Source organism: Vigna radiata, chromosome 11, assembly GCF_000741045.1.
Source record: "Vigna radiata var. radiata cultivar VC1973A chromosome 11, Vradiata_ver6, whole genome shotgun sequence".
NCBI classification, from domain to species: Eukaryota; Viridiplantae; Streptophyta; class Magnoliopsida; order Fabales; family Fabaceae; genus Vigna; species Vigna radiata.
This window is the reverse complement of record NC_028361.1, coordinates 5599447-5615200: the sequence shown is the minus strand read 5'-3', so window position 1 is coordinate 5615200 and position 15754 is coordinate 5599447. Positions and strand designations below refer to the sequence as shown.

The 15754-nt window shown below is 34.3% G+C and overlaps 4 protein-coding genes across 9 annotated transcripts in view; 3 read left to right on the top strand and 1 right to left on the bottom strand.

Moving 5' to 3' along the window:
* LOC106776406 (splicing factor 3A subunit 2-like) overlaps nt 1-1587 on the top strand; it is a 4087-nt gene extending 2500 nt beyond the window's left edge. The window contains exons 4-6 of the mRNA XM_022775657.1: nt 565-868; nt 950-1076; nt 1154-1587. Of these exons, the coding sequence (XP_022631378.1) occupies nt 565-868; nt 950-1076; nt 1154-1168 (446 nt within the window). The 3' untranslated portion in view covers nt 1169-1587. The remainder of the gene's footprint in view (nt 1-564; nt 869-949; nt 1077-1153) is intronic.
* Nucleotides 1208-3611, top strand: LOC111240545. The gene is made up of 4 exons (XM_022775656.1): nt 1208-1333; nt 1875-2188; nt 2829-3259; nt 3371-3611. The coding sequence occupies exons 1-4, from the start codon at nt 1208-1210 to the stop codon at nt 3406-3408; spliced, it is 909 nt and encodes a 302-aa protein (XP_022631377.1). The 3' UTR covers nt 3409-3611.
* A 1523-nt stretch (nt 3612-5134) lies between these two features.
* Nucleotides 5135-7718, top strand: LOC106777339 (uncharacterized protein ECU03_1610). 6 transcript variants are annotated; one of them, XR_002670027.1, is made up of 5 exons: nt 5136-5362; nt 5889-5998; nt 6103-6768; nt 7129-7189; nt 7412-7718. XR_002670027.1 is itself a non-coding variant. In XM_022787386.1 (4 exons), the coding sequence occupies exons 1-4, from the start codon at nt 5187-5189 to the stop codon at nt 6759-6761; spliced, it is 876 nt and encodes a 291-aa protein (XP_022643107.1). In that variant the 5' UTR covers nt 5135-5186; the 3' UTR covers nt 6762-7120. The 6 variants fall into 6 exon arrangements, 5 of the variants coding, with proteins under 5 accessions (XP_022643107.1, XP_014520402.1, XP_014520401.1 ...); XM_022787386.1 differs by lacking the exons at nt 7129-7189; nt 7412-7718 and having other exon boundaries at nt 5135-5362; nt 6103-6408; nt 6478-7120; XM_014664915.2 differs by lacking the exon at nt 7129-7189.
* A 1517-nt stretch (nt 7719-9235) lies between these two features.
* On the bottom strand, nt 9236-12002 carry LOC106776405 (zinc-finger homeodomain protein 6). Its single transcript, XM_014663853.2, has one exon. It carries the CDS (start codon nt 10549-10551, stop codon nt 9475-9477), a length of 1077 nt encoding a protein of 358 aa, XP_014519339.1. The 5' UTR covers nt 10552-12002; the 3' UTR covers nt 9236-9474.
* Nucleotides 12003-15754: the final 3752 nt, after the last annotated feature.

The following is a 15754-nucleotide window of genomic DNA, read 5'->3' as shown; positions in this document are numbered from 1 at the left end:
CAAAGAATAAGGTCAAACTCGAAATTTGACTCTTAAGTACCTAAAAAGTGAACTTTTAAGGTGAGAATTGGTCAATTCACCTAATGTAGACTTATTCTAAGGTATGTAAACATCCTAACAAGTCTAACTTAGTCTAATAAAGGTAGGAAAGTTGTGAAAAGCAAAGAATAAGGTCAAACTCGACATTTGACTCTTAAGTACCTAAAAAGTGAACTTTTAAGGTGAGAATTGGTCAATTCACCTAATGTAGACTTATTCTAAGGTATGTAAACATGTAAACATCCTAACAAGTGCAAATTGATGTATTAAAGCTGTTAGAACCTTTCATATGATGTTAGAATGACCGGTATGCAATTTAGTATGTCAAACCATCATATTTGAGCCAAAAAGTGTGCTTAAAAGATGAGGAATTGCAACTAGACCCAACTTAGACTAGTTTTAACTAATTGTAGATATTTGATTGTCTAATTTATGTTTATGTATATTGCATGTTCCTGTATATTGTATATTCCTGTATATTGTATGTTCCTGTCCGATGTTTACACCCTCCCCCTACTACTACAGTACACCCTTCCCCTACTACTGCAGTACACCCTCCCCCTACTCCTCCTACCCCTGTAATACACCTTCCTCCTCCTACCCCTGCAGTACGCCCTCCTCCTCCTCCTACCCCTGCAGCAGAGCCTGTTCCTCCTCCTCCCCCTGTGATTATTACCCTCACTCCTTCCCCTCACCCTACCTCTATACCTTCCTCATCTTCTAGACCGCCTTCTGAGACTGCCACACCATGTGCTGATTCAACTAGTGATGGTGACGGTGTTGACCCGCCCCTCCATGATCGACCATGGATTGAGCCATATGGCAAAAGGTAAGACTTTAATTCTTTTTTTAACCTTTTTATGTTTAAAGATTCTATGTATTTGAAATGACTTTGATTCATATGATGCAGGTTTATCCCATCCAGGGTTGCTTCCCAAGCTATCACACGAGTCATTAAGCAACAGTATTTGACTCCATGGCCTACTTGGGGATCAATACCTATAGACAATAGAAAGTCATTCTGGGAGCGTTTTAAGGTGAACAACTTTAAACTAATTGTCATTCTTATTTGACTATGTTCAATAATTAGTGTTTGTTTTCTTCATCATTACAGATGAAGGTGCAGTGAAAAGCCGAACATGAAACACAAATACATAGAAATTTCCACATGAAAGCATCTCATCGGCTCTCAAAGATGTTCAGGGGTGCCCGCAATGCAGGGGAGCACCCTTACTGGTTGGGCGAGAACATTTGGAACTCTTGCACATTGGAATTCCGCAGAGTTTTGCAACAAGTGTGCTATAGCCCATTGAAACAGAGCGTCTGAAAAGGGTGGCACCTTGCATACTGGCGGGTCGATCACAGTTCACGAGCATGCCATTTGTATGGTAAACTTTCTTAACTTTTCTGTTTCTTTCATATATAACTTATGTATTTTCTATTTCATATACAAGCTCTGGGACGGGCGGTCCATGTTGACGAGGTCTTTGCACAGACCCATGTTCGGAAGGGCACTAATGAATTCGTTGATGAAAGATCTCGCAAGACTTGTGTAAGCAAATAATAGTGCTAATATTAGTTATCCACGTGACTATGTTATTGAATCCCTAATGTTGCTTGTAATGTTTCAACAGGAAGAATTTTCTACGAGACTTTCACAGGTTAGATTCGAACATGGGTCAGCTCCTACACCGAATGATGCGAGTAATGCAAATGACGACATCCGTAGGACACAGTGCTTGGTCGATGTCGTTGGTGGGAAGAAAAAGGGATGAGTGTATGGTGCAGGACAACTTGCTGCAAACTATACAGCATCGAGAGGAGGTACACTGAAGCACCAACCTTCTTCTTCCACCCATTCTGTTGATGAGGCCATCCAGCGCTTGACACAGCTGCTACAGGAACGTGAACAGGAAAACCGTGAATTGAGAGAAGAATGCAGTGACTTGAGAACCGAGTTTACAAACTTCAAGTCCCTGGTCATGAGAGCGCTGTCTCAAGCTTCAGACACTACTTCCACCGTCCCATCGACCCAGCCACGACCCTCCTCGTCACCCGCGTCCCTCAGCAGCCCAGATCAGTCCAACCCACACAAGTCCAGCCATCTGCAAAGGATCAGCAGGATGATGAAGATGGAGCTGATGACTATGTAGAATTTTAGTTTTATTTTATTATTGATCATAGTTGTTAGAACATATTGATGATAGTACATTTGAATTTTAGTACATCATGATTTTGGTACATTATCTTTTCCTCAGCCATGGATGATATTGTTTTATGTTTGAGTGATTAATATTGAACTTTAGTCAGATGATGTTATATATATTTGTATTATTCATTGTCAATGATATTGCATGATTTTGGGATGCACAATATGCAGGTGTGTCTGTGGTTTGAAACTCTGTTATGCAGGTCTATCTGTGTTGTGAACCTTTTTTATGCAAGTATTTGTGGTTGGATAACAAATACAAAATATGACTTTGTATTTTTTTCGAATATTACCGAAGGTTTTACCGAAGGCTTGTATCCTTCGGATTTTACCGAAGGCTTCAGTCCCTCGGTAATTTCCTTCGATGATTTCCGAAGAACAAAAGCTTTCGGTAATATTCGAAAGACATAAGCCTTCATTAAAACCTTCAGTAATTACCGAGGAGCATACACCGTCGGTAAATATTAGCGACAAAGCATATTATCGACGGCTTTCGGACCGTCGGTAATAACAAATTACCAACGGCTTATGGTTGTTACTGAGGGATATAAACCGTCGGTAAAGCTCTTCTTTACTTCAGAACTGGTGATCAATCTCGAGACATAGTATTGGTTCTTGCAACAAACAGACCGAGTGATCTTGATAGTACAGTTACTGATCGCATTGATGAAGTGATTGAATTTTCGCTTCCGGGAGAGGAAGAGCGTCTGAAGTTATTGAAGCTCTATTTAAACAAATATTTATGTGATGACAGTGATGGTTCTAAGGGAGGCTTCTTGCTGAAGAAGCAGCCTCAAAAGATTACTATAAAAGATTTATCAGAGGATGACTTTAGAGAAGCTGCGAAGAAAACGGAGGGATTTTCAGGCCGTGAGATAGCCAAACTCATGGCTAGTGTCCAAGCTGCTGTCTATGGGCGCCCAGACTGCATCTTGGATTCCCAGTTGTTTAAAGAGATTGTAGATTACAAGGTGGTGGAACATCACCAACGACTAAAACTAGCAGCTGAAGGTGGCCAGCCCGGTCAAATATAGTTTGTTTGAGCATTAATTTGAATCCCCATTGACCTNCTATCTTAGATTTTTGTTCATGATGTTATGTGTGCCATTAATTGTGCGGCAGATGAAGCAGATTTAGAAGAATCTTTCCGGCATTATTAATCATTAGGAGTAGGAGGCTTTAATGGCTTGGAAGCAGCATTCCAGCATAACCTTTCCACTTCATGCTAAGGAGAAAGAAGCCATGTTTTTNAGANCATCAGAGAAGTCAAAATTTCATCGATTAATAAATTTTTAGGATACGCTCAAAGTTGTAATTTAAATTGCATTTTTTATGAATTTTATTTCATTCCAATTCCAGTGAAGATTCTTCGAAAGAGTGAAAAATAACCTATTTTTCTTAAATAATAATAATAATTATTATTATTATCTATATTACATTTAATTTCAAAATTCTTCCTGAACCCTCCTAAACCTCAAATTTCTTTTTGTACATTTCAAAGAACATTATTTGTATTTAATATTTCAATAGCTATCTTTTGTATTTATAAATATATAACGTAAATAGGTTATTTAACCATTTAGCATCCTTATCCGTGATATATTTCGCAACTAGTTAAAATTTAAGCCCCATGTACATTAGGTTTAGCTGTATTTTTATTTCATATTATTACAACTTCAATATGCACATGTGATTTAAATGAAGTTAAACAATATAATAGTTTCTATTAGTCCTAGTTTCTATCTTTAAACTAAGTAATATATTTCATTCCGGAATATTCTATTGGGAAAATGTCCGGTGATTGGTTTCTACAGCAATCTTTCCAGGCATAACTGTCTTAGATTTGGGTATGTTGTTAAGTTATATGAGCACTAATCCAAAGTTTCAAAATAATAAATTTATGAATTTTTTTCTATATGATATTTAACTTTTTTACTTTTACTTAAAATTCAAACTCAGTTTTGACATAACAGAAAGAAATTTGGGAAATGAAAAGAAAATGAATAAAGTAAACAATTGAGAGGATTATAACGCAGGTAAAGTAAAATTTGGCAAGATACATTCCAGAGACTTTGAAAAGAAATCTTTTATGGACAAGTGTGGCAGATATAACATTTCTCGTAAAGTTATCATTACATGGTTATGGATTGAATGCCATTTCATTATCCATGATAATTGCGGCCGAAAATTGTTCATTAAATTGAATATTTAGATTTTAATTCAAATAAACTGATTAAATTAAAACATACAAATTCATTACACCATCAACACAACCATCGCTTAGAACGTTAAAAAGATATTCCATCGGTTGCAGAAAAGAGATATACTCTGAGGGAGATAAGACAGCTTATGTGACATAAAGATAAAAGGAAAATAATAGGTACCGTGAATTCACTGATTACATAAAAAAGAATAATATTATGACAATATTTTTTTGACAACTTTTTTATAACGGAACATGTGTTATTATTTTATTGGTCTATTTAAATTTATGTTTAAAATATATTTAAAACATACAAATCACAAATTATTGTCAAAAAATTATTAAAAAAGTGTTGTTAAAAAAAGTTTGCCCTTACATCAATGAGTGATTAAAAAAGCGGTGTTCATATTTCACGTTATGCACCCTAAATTCTAACATCTAACAAATTCTTTCTATCAATCAAACCACAAGCCGGAGGAGCAAAACCCGTTTATGCCATCAGATTCCAGCAAAACACGGCCCATTCCGCTCCACCCTAACACTACACGTTTCCTCAACACGTGTCCAAAATCTGTCACTTCTACCCTCAAACTTTCGCCACGTTTCTCCCAACCACCACGTGGACTTGATGCTCCACACTCTCACACACACATAATATATATTATATTAACTTATCCTCCCTTATATTCTCATATCACACGATACTAGTCAGGGACAAGGAAAAGATAAAGGAAAATGGGAAGCAGAAAGGTTGTGTTGTTCTTGATGGTGTTTCTTGCAGTCTGTATGGTGACATGCAGGCCTTGGGATGACGATCTGGGTAAGGATACCAAAGCCAAAGCAGAGGACGCAAAGAACTTTGCCTCCGGCGTGCTGCATAATGCCGAGGATAAAACGCCGTCTTTCTCTGAGTAATCTTCTCTCTCACCGTTGTGCAATATAATGCAGTTTCCTTTTCCACCATCCAGTGGTATATATATATTTTAATCTTAGTTCATTTTATTTTAATTATATATATATATATATATATATATATATATATATATATATATATATATATATATATATATATATATATCCAGCATGCATGTTCCGTTTTATAACTTATAAAGCTACCAGTTTCAAAAAGAAAAGATGCGACCCGACCATTATCTTATCCTAATATTAAAGTTGTAATATTAAGTTATGAGAGGTTTTCCTGTCTGGGGAAGTTTTGAATAAGATTGTTCATGTCTACGGTTTTGAATGTGATTATCTTAGAAGGATATCTATTGAAAAAGAATAGACCTAACATAGGATAATCATCTCAAGAGGAAGATGTCAATGTGATTCATGATGTGGGAAAGTTCAGTAAATCTCACTATAATAAGTTGCTTATTGGGTCAAATTAATCTTAAATATTGTGGTTTTTGCTCTTTTTTTTTTTTTTTGTGGCAGAAGCTTCGGGGCTGAAGAGGATAAAGAAAAACAACCGACTGAAAACATGATGAATAATGTAGAAGATGTTGCCACGAGTGCCGCAGGGACAATGAAGTCTGCAGCATCAGGTAACATTTGTTCATTCATTGTCACACCATCTCTTTCATGTATGTCTTTCGATTAAATATTGGAATGAAATTCAAACAACGTAGTATCTTTGATTTGTTTGTAGGAGCTTCGGATTATGCTTCCGAGAAGGCTACGGATGCCGTGGAAGCAGTTTCAGGGGCCATGGCACAAGGAAAGGAGAAAATGAACGACGCTTATGATGAAGATGGCAAGGTCATCAAAATGCCAACAGATATTGATAATGGAAGAGACAAAATGAGAGAAAAAATTGGAGACACCTACGACGATGCGAAGGAAAAAATTCAGACTGCTTCAGATAAGGCTTCAAGTGTGGCTCACAATGCCAAAGATAACATGGATGAGTCCATAGAATATGTAAAAGATAGAGCAGGCAATGCCTATGACGAAGGTAAGCAGAAAATGAACCTGGCATCAGAGAAATTCTCCGATACTAAAGCAAGTGAGGTTTATGATGAAGCTAGGGATAAAGTGAAAGGAGCAATGGATTGTGGAAATATGGATGTGGATGGCTTCGATGAGGCCAATGATTCTAAAGATAACATAGGCGTGCGAAATGAATATGGAAGGGACAAAGTAGCCGAAACTTTTGACCAGGCTAAACGTGAAGTGGAGGAAGCATACGCATCAGCAAAGAATACAATGACTGAAGAGGCAAACGCTAAGTACGAGGCTGCAAAGGAGAAGGCTTCAGATGCTGCAGGAGATGTCGGAGCTAAGATGAGAAACACCCCAAACCAATGAACCTTTGGTTAGTTACCACTTACTCTTAACTATGAAAAACTCTCTTAGATTCCCCAAAGTTATATATCATCGTACATATGTGTTTTTGTATTGTTTTTCCTTAAACACTCGTCAGTTGTTTGTTGGTTACTTGTTAGACATTATGAAAACTCTACTCTCCCTAATGTTAGGAGAAGAAAACCCTGAAAGGCCCCACAGTTAGGTTCTTTCTCTGATCTATCACGATGCCAGGTAGATTCATACAGTACAAGTTGTGTTGTCCCATGATGTTTTGTAGGGACTAAATTTGTAGCTTTTAGTAGGTTATGTAAGTGGATCCTCAGATGAATGATATATAATTGTTGGGGCCCTTTACTAAATTGCGTAGTTTCTCATTTTTGTTACAAGAAGAGATCGTGAACATGTAAAAGGTGCATGGTTTAATAAAGGCAATCCTCTCTTTTTAAGTATTTCTTCTGCATTTTGTTAGTGGTTTTCTTTATGGTGGTCCATAACTCCAAATGCCAGTTCATTACTCATTTACTCACTACTAAATAAACTCAAACATACTTATAATTTAAGATAGCAACTTTTGCCCCCCCAACATACATTGCTACCGGTTTCAAATTATCTTACTTAATGGGAACATCAACTTGCACGTCTACTTGCAGGAATCATGGGAATAGTCTCTAGCACACACCATATTTACTCTACGTGTAGCGTTGCTTATATTTACGAAGCTCTGGAGGTACACCAAAATTTGAGCACTTCTGAAAATAACGAGTATAAATATAGACTGAATGTTATGAAAGATTAGATACCCCAAAGGAGGTGCATGACAAAATCTTTCATGATTGATTTTACTTTTTCAATTTATGGGCGTTTCTTATGAAATCTACATGATTATTGCGCTTAATGCTTGTATTTTTAACCCTTAATCTCAAACTATTGAACCTATCACTGATTTTTTATTCTTCATGGTTTATAATTCTTGTTATCCCAGTCTTGCTTCTGTTCCTCCAGAGTCATAATATTTGACAGCATCACTTTTCAGAACGGTTTTTAATGCTAGCTAGTAATTCTTTTTGTCAGTGAATTTTTCATTTTTTTAATTATTATTCAGTTTAGCCTGTAGAAATTTTAGTTTGATCAATGAAAATGCATGTTATCTATCATGCTTGGAATGATAGAAATGGAATATAGATGCATAAACCAAACTGCAACATTGGAATTAGTTTTTTGCAGACGTGAAGGTGATATATTGCTTATTTTAACCTTTAGATAGTTTAACTTCAAAATTAACAATTAAGTTAAATATGACTTTAAAATATTGTAGTTCCAAATCAGCAATTAAGTTAAATATGATTTTAAAATATTGTAGTTCCGTGGCAATATAATTGAATAAAAGTTTCATTTTTATCGTATTATAATTGAAAACACGCGAAAATAACTTCAGCTTCAGAACAAAAAAATAAAAAATGCAGTCTCAATAGGGCATCAATTCATTCGACATCCGCGAAAATAGCTTCAGCTTCAGAAGAAAAAATAAAAAATGCAGCTTCATTGGAAATTAATGTGAATATGTTGCCCATTTTCATCAACTTACTTTGGATTTTAAAATCCAAGCAATGCTTGTACAATAGAAATTTTTGCCACAAACTCGTACTTGCTATTTGCATTATTACTTAGCACACATTATTCGTAAGTATTAGAAACTGATTCAGATTAATTACTACTCCTGAGTTTGACTCAATAATTGTGACTCGAATCTCATCGCATTTCTTGTGGCTTTTTCGTACAAAATAACTTTACTTTCACCATTGACAAGTACGAGAGTGAAGGGAAAACGAAGGAACAACTGAAGGGGGAAATTTGTATATTCAGATCCTTGTTTTCCTTATTTATTTGTCATCATTTGACTACATCTTCCTGGTTCATTCGCGTAGAGACAGTATAATACACACATAATGCATATTATTATGAAAAGGGCAATTTGAGAAAAAAACGGATATTGTCTGGTAATTCATGTGTCGGCCGGTGTGTATGTATGGAATGAGTAGGAGAGGACAAAATTGTGGTTGGGTGACTCATGAGTGTGGGATCTATTTTCTCCAAAGCCTTCTACATTGATGAGCAAGAAAGTGAACAGGTTCATGAACCAACACTTCCATGATTAAAATACAAAAGTTCGTCAAAGTATTATGCATGAGATATTGTTACAGCTAGTTAGTCCAAGTACCCCATCACAAACAACAACGTATACCAATATCATAATATCCTACTTCATCACAACAACGACCAAAAACTCGTCTATTTCCCTTTTTCATTTCTTTCTCTATAGTGCTGAAAATGGTTAGTCAGTGGTCACGCCAAAANAAGAAAGAGATGAGAAACTGAGAATTAATCCGTACGTGTTTTTCTGCACCAAGAAAATCAGTGCAAATTTTCTATAGTGCCTAGTCCATACGAAAGCGCGTGATGATTAATAAAGAGCATACACAGCGAAAATGANTAATTATAATGGGAAGTTATACAGCTGCTGTCAATTTAATGTGTCTAGCTAGCTATAGCTAGTTATAGCTTCCTCTGCTTGAATAATATATATATATATGCACATCTAAATCTACAATATTATTCACTTAAAAATTAATCTGGTGTCTGTTTTTGTTATTATTTCTTTCCAAACAAGATGGAAGACAAGGGATGTAGAAAAGAAGAAGAGTGTAGGCTAGGCTTACATTGGGTGCTTCTTGTTATTGTGCATCCAAACCTTGAAAACTTGTCTCTTTACGCCCGCTTGAGAACAAAACTGCTGTACCTCCTGTTCATTATGTTTCTGAATCTTCCAACCAATCTTTTCAGCAAACTCCATCATCCTATCCTTCTGGTGCTGAGAGAATTTAGTCCTAAACCTCTTCTTGGAAGAAAGTGGCGCCTGCACTGATAACTGTGCTCCTCCGGTGTTGGACTGAAACATGTTGAGATCTTCACTTGAGGACTCAGCTGGGCCTCCAAAGGCCATCATCACTGGGGGAACCAAACTCGGTGTACCACTGCTACCAACCAATCTGTGATGATGGAGGAGGGAAGAAGGAGAGGGAGTAGGGTAGTGAAGGTGCCCATTGTGCTTGTTCGGGTAGTAGCTGTGATAATTGGGAACATGTTGTTGTTGCTGTTGCTGTACCAGTGACAGTGGCGGTGGTTGTTGTGGCTGTAACTCCCCGTCAACCTCTTTCCTGTGGAAGTTGCGGTGACACTCACACGCGGCGCATCTTAGTGATTCCGGCGTACCTTCTTCGCCACTTGCCATGAACTCTCCACAGCCATCGACCACGTGGCTCCCCATGCTTGCGGCGTGGTTCCGAAGACATTCTCGGTACCTGATCGACGGGGTTGAGGTTGTTGTTGTTGTTGCTGCAGGTGGTGGTGGTGGTGGTGGTATTGTTGTTATGTGGGGGTGTGGTGTTGTTAGAGGATTCGATGTGGGAGGAATTGGGGTGGTTAGATCTGGATCTGGTGTGAGTGTATGAGGTTGACGAGGTGCAAGAGGAGGAGGAGGTGGTGGTGGGTAGAGATTATGGTGAGGTGGGTCGTTGAAGATTAATGTGTGAGTTTGATGATGATGAAGTTGATCACGATGATGATCATGATGAGTGGTAGTACTTCTTTCACCAAGTGTTGGAGAAGAGAGCTTGGAAGAGGAAGAAGAAGAATCTCTGTTGTGAAGGTTGTAACCTAAACTTGTTGGTATCTCTATTTCCTTATCTTGGCCTCCCATTTCCATCAGACTTTGCTTTGTGTGGGTTTCCATGATCTACCAAGCTACGTTTGATCTCAACCCTCTATGCTCTCTCTAATTATGACAAGCTCTAATCTTTCCTAAACCATCATCATCATCTTCCTGATTTTTGCTTTAATTATGCTTCTAGATCTTCCTCTACCCTCCTCAACCCTAATTCATATTATCCCATCTAATACAACACCAGACTCAACCAAAGGCATAATTACTACCACGCCCACAATTATTCTTTCCTTATTCTGATTTTGACGTTCTGGGTGCTAATCCCACCAACCAATTTTCACTAATCAATCCTATTCTCAGAAGTGAATCAGTGATTTAACTGTATATATAGCACCACTACAGCCAGGGAGGGAATAGCTTTATTATTATTTTATTTATTTGGGAAAAAACAAAGAGAAAAGGATAAAAAAAATTGGTAGAATAGAATAGAATAGAAAAACCTTATGGAATGAGACTAGAACGGGGTCTTAAAAAAGAAAACTCACCTCTGTGGCTAGAATGTTAGACTGTGAAGACTTGAGGAGTGAAAGTAGAAAGCTGAATTGCACCAGCAAGACAACACAAGACAACACAACAGAAAGAGTAAATTGTGAAAGAGTTAAGGTTGATTAGGAAATAAGAAAGGGATGTTATTATTTAATGTTGGATTAGAGGAAGAGGGAGAAGAAGGGTGTTGTTTCCTACCAGCCATCCAGGCCCATAAAAACCAAGTAGGAAAGGAACAGGGGAAGAGGTTGTTTTGAACTTAGAAGGAGTGATGGCTAGTACAGTAGTACTGCAAGAATTTGTCTTGGAGAACAACCGACAAGTTCATGTTGGTCCTCTCCCACAGCCTGCACCCTGGTCCAGTTTTTAATGATTGCCCTTCTCACACAATCTCTCCAATACCCTTCAAATGAATGTGTGTCCCAGAGCACCATTATTCACTACAATTAACCTTATATGCACAAGTTTATGGAGTAATCAGACATACAAATGATAGTGATAACCCAAATTAGAATAAGATAATTTATTGAAGATAAAGATGAATAGAATCCAAGACGATTAGAGGAAATTAAAGGGAGTGAATGGTTGCTGGGCCACTACTACACACACACCCTTGTCTTGTTATGGTGTGTCAGATTCTTTCTCTTTCTCTCTCTCCTCAAGGCTCTTTGTGTTGTTGTGTTGTGTTGGTGAGTTTGTGCGCCTGCTGCTGCATTATCTGCAGCCCACTATTTTGTTGGACCAATGCCTCACTTTACTTACCATCTACCTTCTTTCACGATGCAATTGATGCCTTATTTGCTACCTTTGTTAGCATCTTCTTTCACATTTCTCTTTCAGGCATCAATTTGTGCTCGTTTACTTTCTAGTACACTCTCTCCTTCCCCACTACTACATTCAAAAAGACACGCCCAAATCTATATATTTTTCACTTTTCCATCTTTCTTTGATCAAAAATTATTCTTTGACATACGTTTAAATCTAACTTAACTTACAAACCGGTTTATAACATAAAGTTTATACCAATTTATGTATTATAAACTAGTTTTATTTCTAGTTTCAACGATGAATATTTTTATGTTAGAAGTAAAAATGGACAGTATGATTAATTGTTAATTGAAAAATCAAATAAATTTTAATTGTAAACTCAATTGATGTATCTAAGACTAATTAATACATTGATCGAAAAGTTAATTATTCAGATGAACATTAGGTCAGAAGATTATTTCCATTCTCACTTACTTCTATAAACTCATTATTTCAAATAATGAGTTATCATTCAATCAAACATTTAATAGACATCTATATTATAAATTAAACACATTTAATGTAAAGCACACTTATCAGTTTTTGGATTGTGATTAGCTCAATACTAATTAAAAGTTCATTTCCAAACCTATAAATATAAAAGTAAAGTAAAAAGATAGATGATTGTATTATGAATTTAAAACTATGATAACCTATCAATCATGTAACTAACTTAAATGTAGTCTATTTGACAGGTACTGTTGGAATATTATAAATTCAAAAGAACTTTAAGAAACTTAAAAAAAAAAGTGTGAAAGAGTATTTTGAATGTGTTTTTTAACTTTACACTTAAAACAATTAGTTTTTTTTATTTTTTTCATTTTAGAGTGCATTTCTCACTTAAAAGAAAGCATTTTCATGATATATATATATATATATATATATATATATATATATATATATATATATATATATATATATATATTTTGTTTTGTTTATGATGACTTGTGATGGGTTTTGCCGCCCATACTTTAACAAAAAAAAAAATGTTCATCAGCTACGATATTAGATAGTGTGTAATACATATTTTTTTCAACAGGATGATTTGGCTTAAGCAAATTATAAAGTTAAAGTTTTTGTAAAATATGCAAATATATATATATATATATATATACCAAAAGTAAATAAAAGCAGACGCGGAATCACAGTATAAGTAATATGGTTAGTTTAAAATAATTTTATATATATTTCCTTAAAAATTAACATTGTTATTTATTCTTTCATTCATGAGTTTAATATGGAGTTATTTTCTTTTTTAATTTCCTTAAGAATAAACCTCTTTTAAATCTAGTTATACCCAGGAAATATCGTTGTCAAAGATTCGTAACATAAGGGGAAAATATGCGATGAAATCTTCTGAGTGAACTGGAATAAGAAAAAAGTTGTCAACTAATTGATCTTTGGAGATGCTATTTGATTTTGTTTACATTTTAGGTAAAAGAAAAGTTTAAGGCTTTTCACAACATTTTATAATTTAAAGTTCTTCAAAACCTAAAATAAGTTGATTCCAACTACTTAATTTTGGTAATACACATATATAGAGAGAGAGAGAGAGAATTCTTCCAATAAAATAACTACAAGGCTCAGGTTTTCTAATAAAATGATCCCAAAACAAGACGCTAATTAATTTGTTATATATTAATATGTTTAAATTAACTTATTTTATAAATAAGAATATCTAATCCAGATTGGAAACTTGAATTTGTGATGATTATGTTTAGATATCTTTTTAATAAAAAGGAAAAAGAAAACATAAAATCGGTCAATATCACACTTTGACAAGTCCTTCTCATTACTTCAAATAACATACAATCCTAAATTATTTTATAATACTTCAGTTTTTGTATCTATATATCTTGAGTCTTTATTTATTTTTTTCATCAGCCCATTAGCTAATTTATTATTAATTATTTTTTGTCTTTTCGTTCTCTTATATCCCTTTCTCCCTGAGATGTATAGATTTCGAGAGAGATTGAAAAAATCTTTATGGAATAACATGATGACATTGCATGCCATGCCAAACTTTGTTGAGAGAAAAAATAGTACGTTTTTTTTTTTTTGTATCATTGATTTGAAAAGTAATCATATATAGAAATCTATGGTAGATAAGTAAAGTTATTATTGTTGTTATTTTAATGCGAGGAATGCATCTCTAACATTTTCCATGCATATAAGCATAAAATGAATATAATATCACGTAACATCACCTCAAACACGTAGGAATCATATCTTATCGTACTTGTTTAAATAAAAGGAATTACGGAACTTAAATAATTGTCACTTCTCAAAAAGAGTATCTAACTAATTGTGCAAAGTAATTAAAAAACATTTTTTTTTCTTACAATTTTTAAGGAAGACCAACTTAACAAAAGCTATTACATTAAAAAGCTTGTTGCTTTTATTTAATTTTATAAAAATAAAAGGAAAGTTGTCGATCTTGGGGAGAGTGATCAAATGGAAGAAGGAATGTAAGGAGAAAATAAATTAGTTTAATAAATCAAATAGCAATTAAGTTTAACAATATTTTAACTTTAAATAGATACAGATTAAAAATAATACTTGAAATTGGAGAAATTAATTCAGGAATATTTATTATTGAGTGGAGTTAGAACATGATCACAAGTTCAAATCCTCTAAAGGACATTTATGGCTTAAATTTGAGACAAATCATGAAGGGACAAGGAAAAGAAAAACGTAATTTCTTTATTTTTCTTTTATTTAGTGCAACTGGGAAGGGAGGGAATAATAGAGGTGGACTTCAATTTCACCTGTCTATCTAATTTTGATGGAAGATGAAGAAATATATTTTTGTAATGCAAATACCTTTGTTTATTTTATATTTAAATATATGTGTTATTGTATTAGTATTTTTCTTTTTTTTACTTTTTCTGCAGTTAAATGAGAAAAAATTATATAATTTTTATTTGTTTATTTATTTATGTATTTCATCTACGACCCTAAAGAAGCAACAAGCATAATCTTTAAGTTATAATACGAGCTAGAATTTAAAGAGGGGGAAAATAGCTTTTTCACGAGATACATTCATAGTGCGAAAGCAGATTACATTATGATCCAATAATATATAACTAAATTTGTTCACTTTTATAATTATTATATTATAACTCATGTTAATTTTAATACAAACACAATTATGTTAATATTACTAAACGCATTAAGTATCTTGATTTATCCTTATATATAGTTTACTATGCTATATAGAGGCTTTAAGGATAAGTAATTAATAAAGACAAGGCAAAATTAAAAAACTTTTAAACAAAGAAGACTAAAGATAAAAAAATAATAACAATGATAGTTAAAGTTAATCAAAATACCAACAACCTATTTGTTTGATTGAAAAAGTATTAACAACCCACATTTTCTAGTAATTAAAATTTACTAAACTACCTTTAAATGAAAAATGGAATTTGGTAATGTAATAAATTTTAAGTAATGAAAAGATATAGATGTCAAAATAATTTAATACAGCAACCAAAGTGAAAATTGTAAAATGACGACCAAAAGACCGACAACAGATCATATCGAATAATTATGAAATTTTGTACCTAAAATCACCGTTTTATTTGTCTATTTTTAATTTTTTTATTAATATAAACTAAAAAGGAGTATCTGAGAATGTAAAATACATAATTTACTAACAGCTCTAGTTAGAAAGAAAGCATTTTAACCAAATGAATGTTAGAAAAAAAAAAAAAAACAAAACAAAACAAAAAACAAACTTTTTCAAGTACGATGCATCGTTTTTTGTCGTCTAGTTTTTGTCTGATTGCGAACTGTTGTATGTATCTATCTCTTACATATCTGCGTAATACCGAGGGCTTCATCAGCCTTTCTCTCTCTCTCTTTTTCGTGTTCAGAGGAGAGATTCTTCTCTTCTTTTTTTTTTCCTTTTAGAATATGG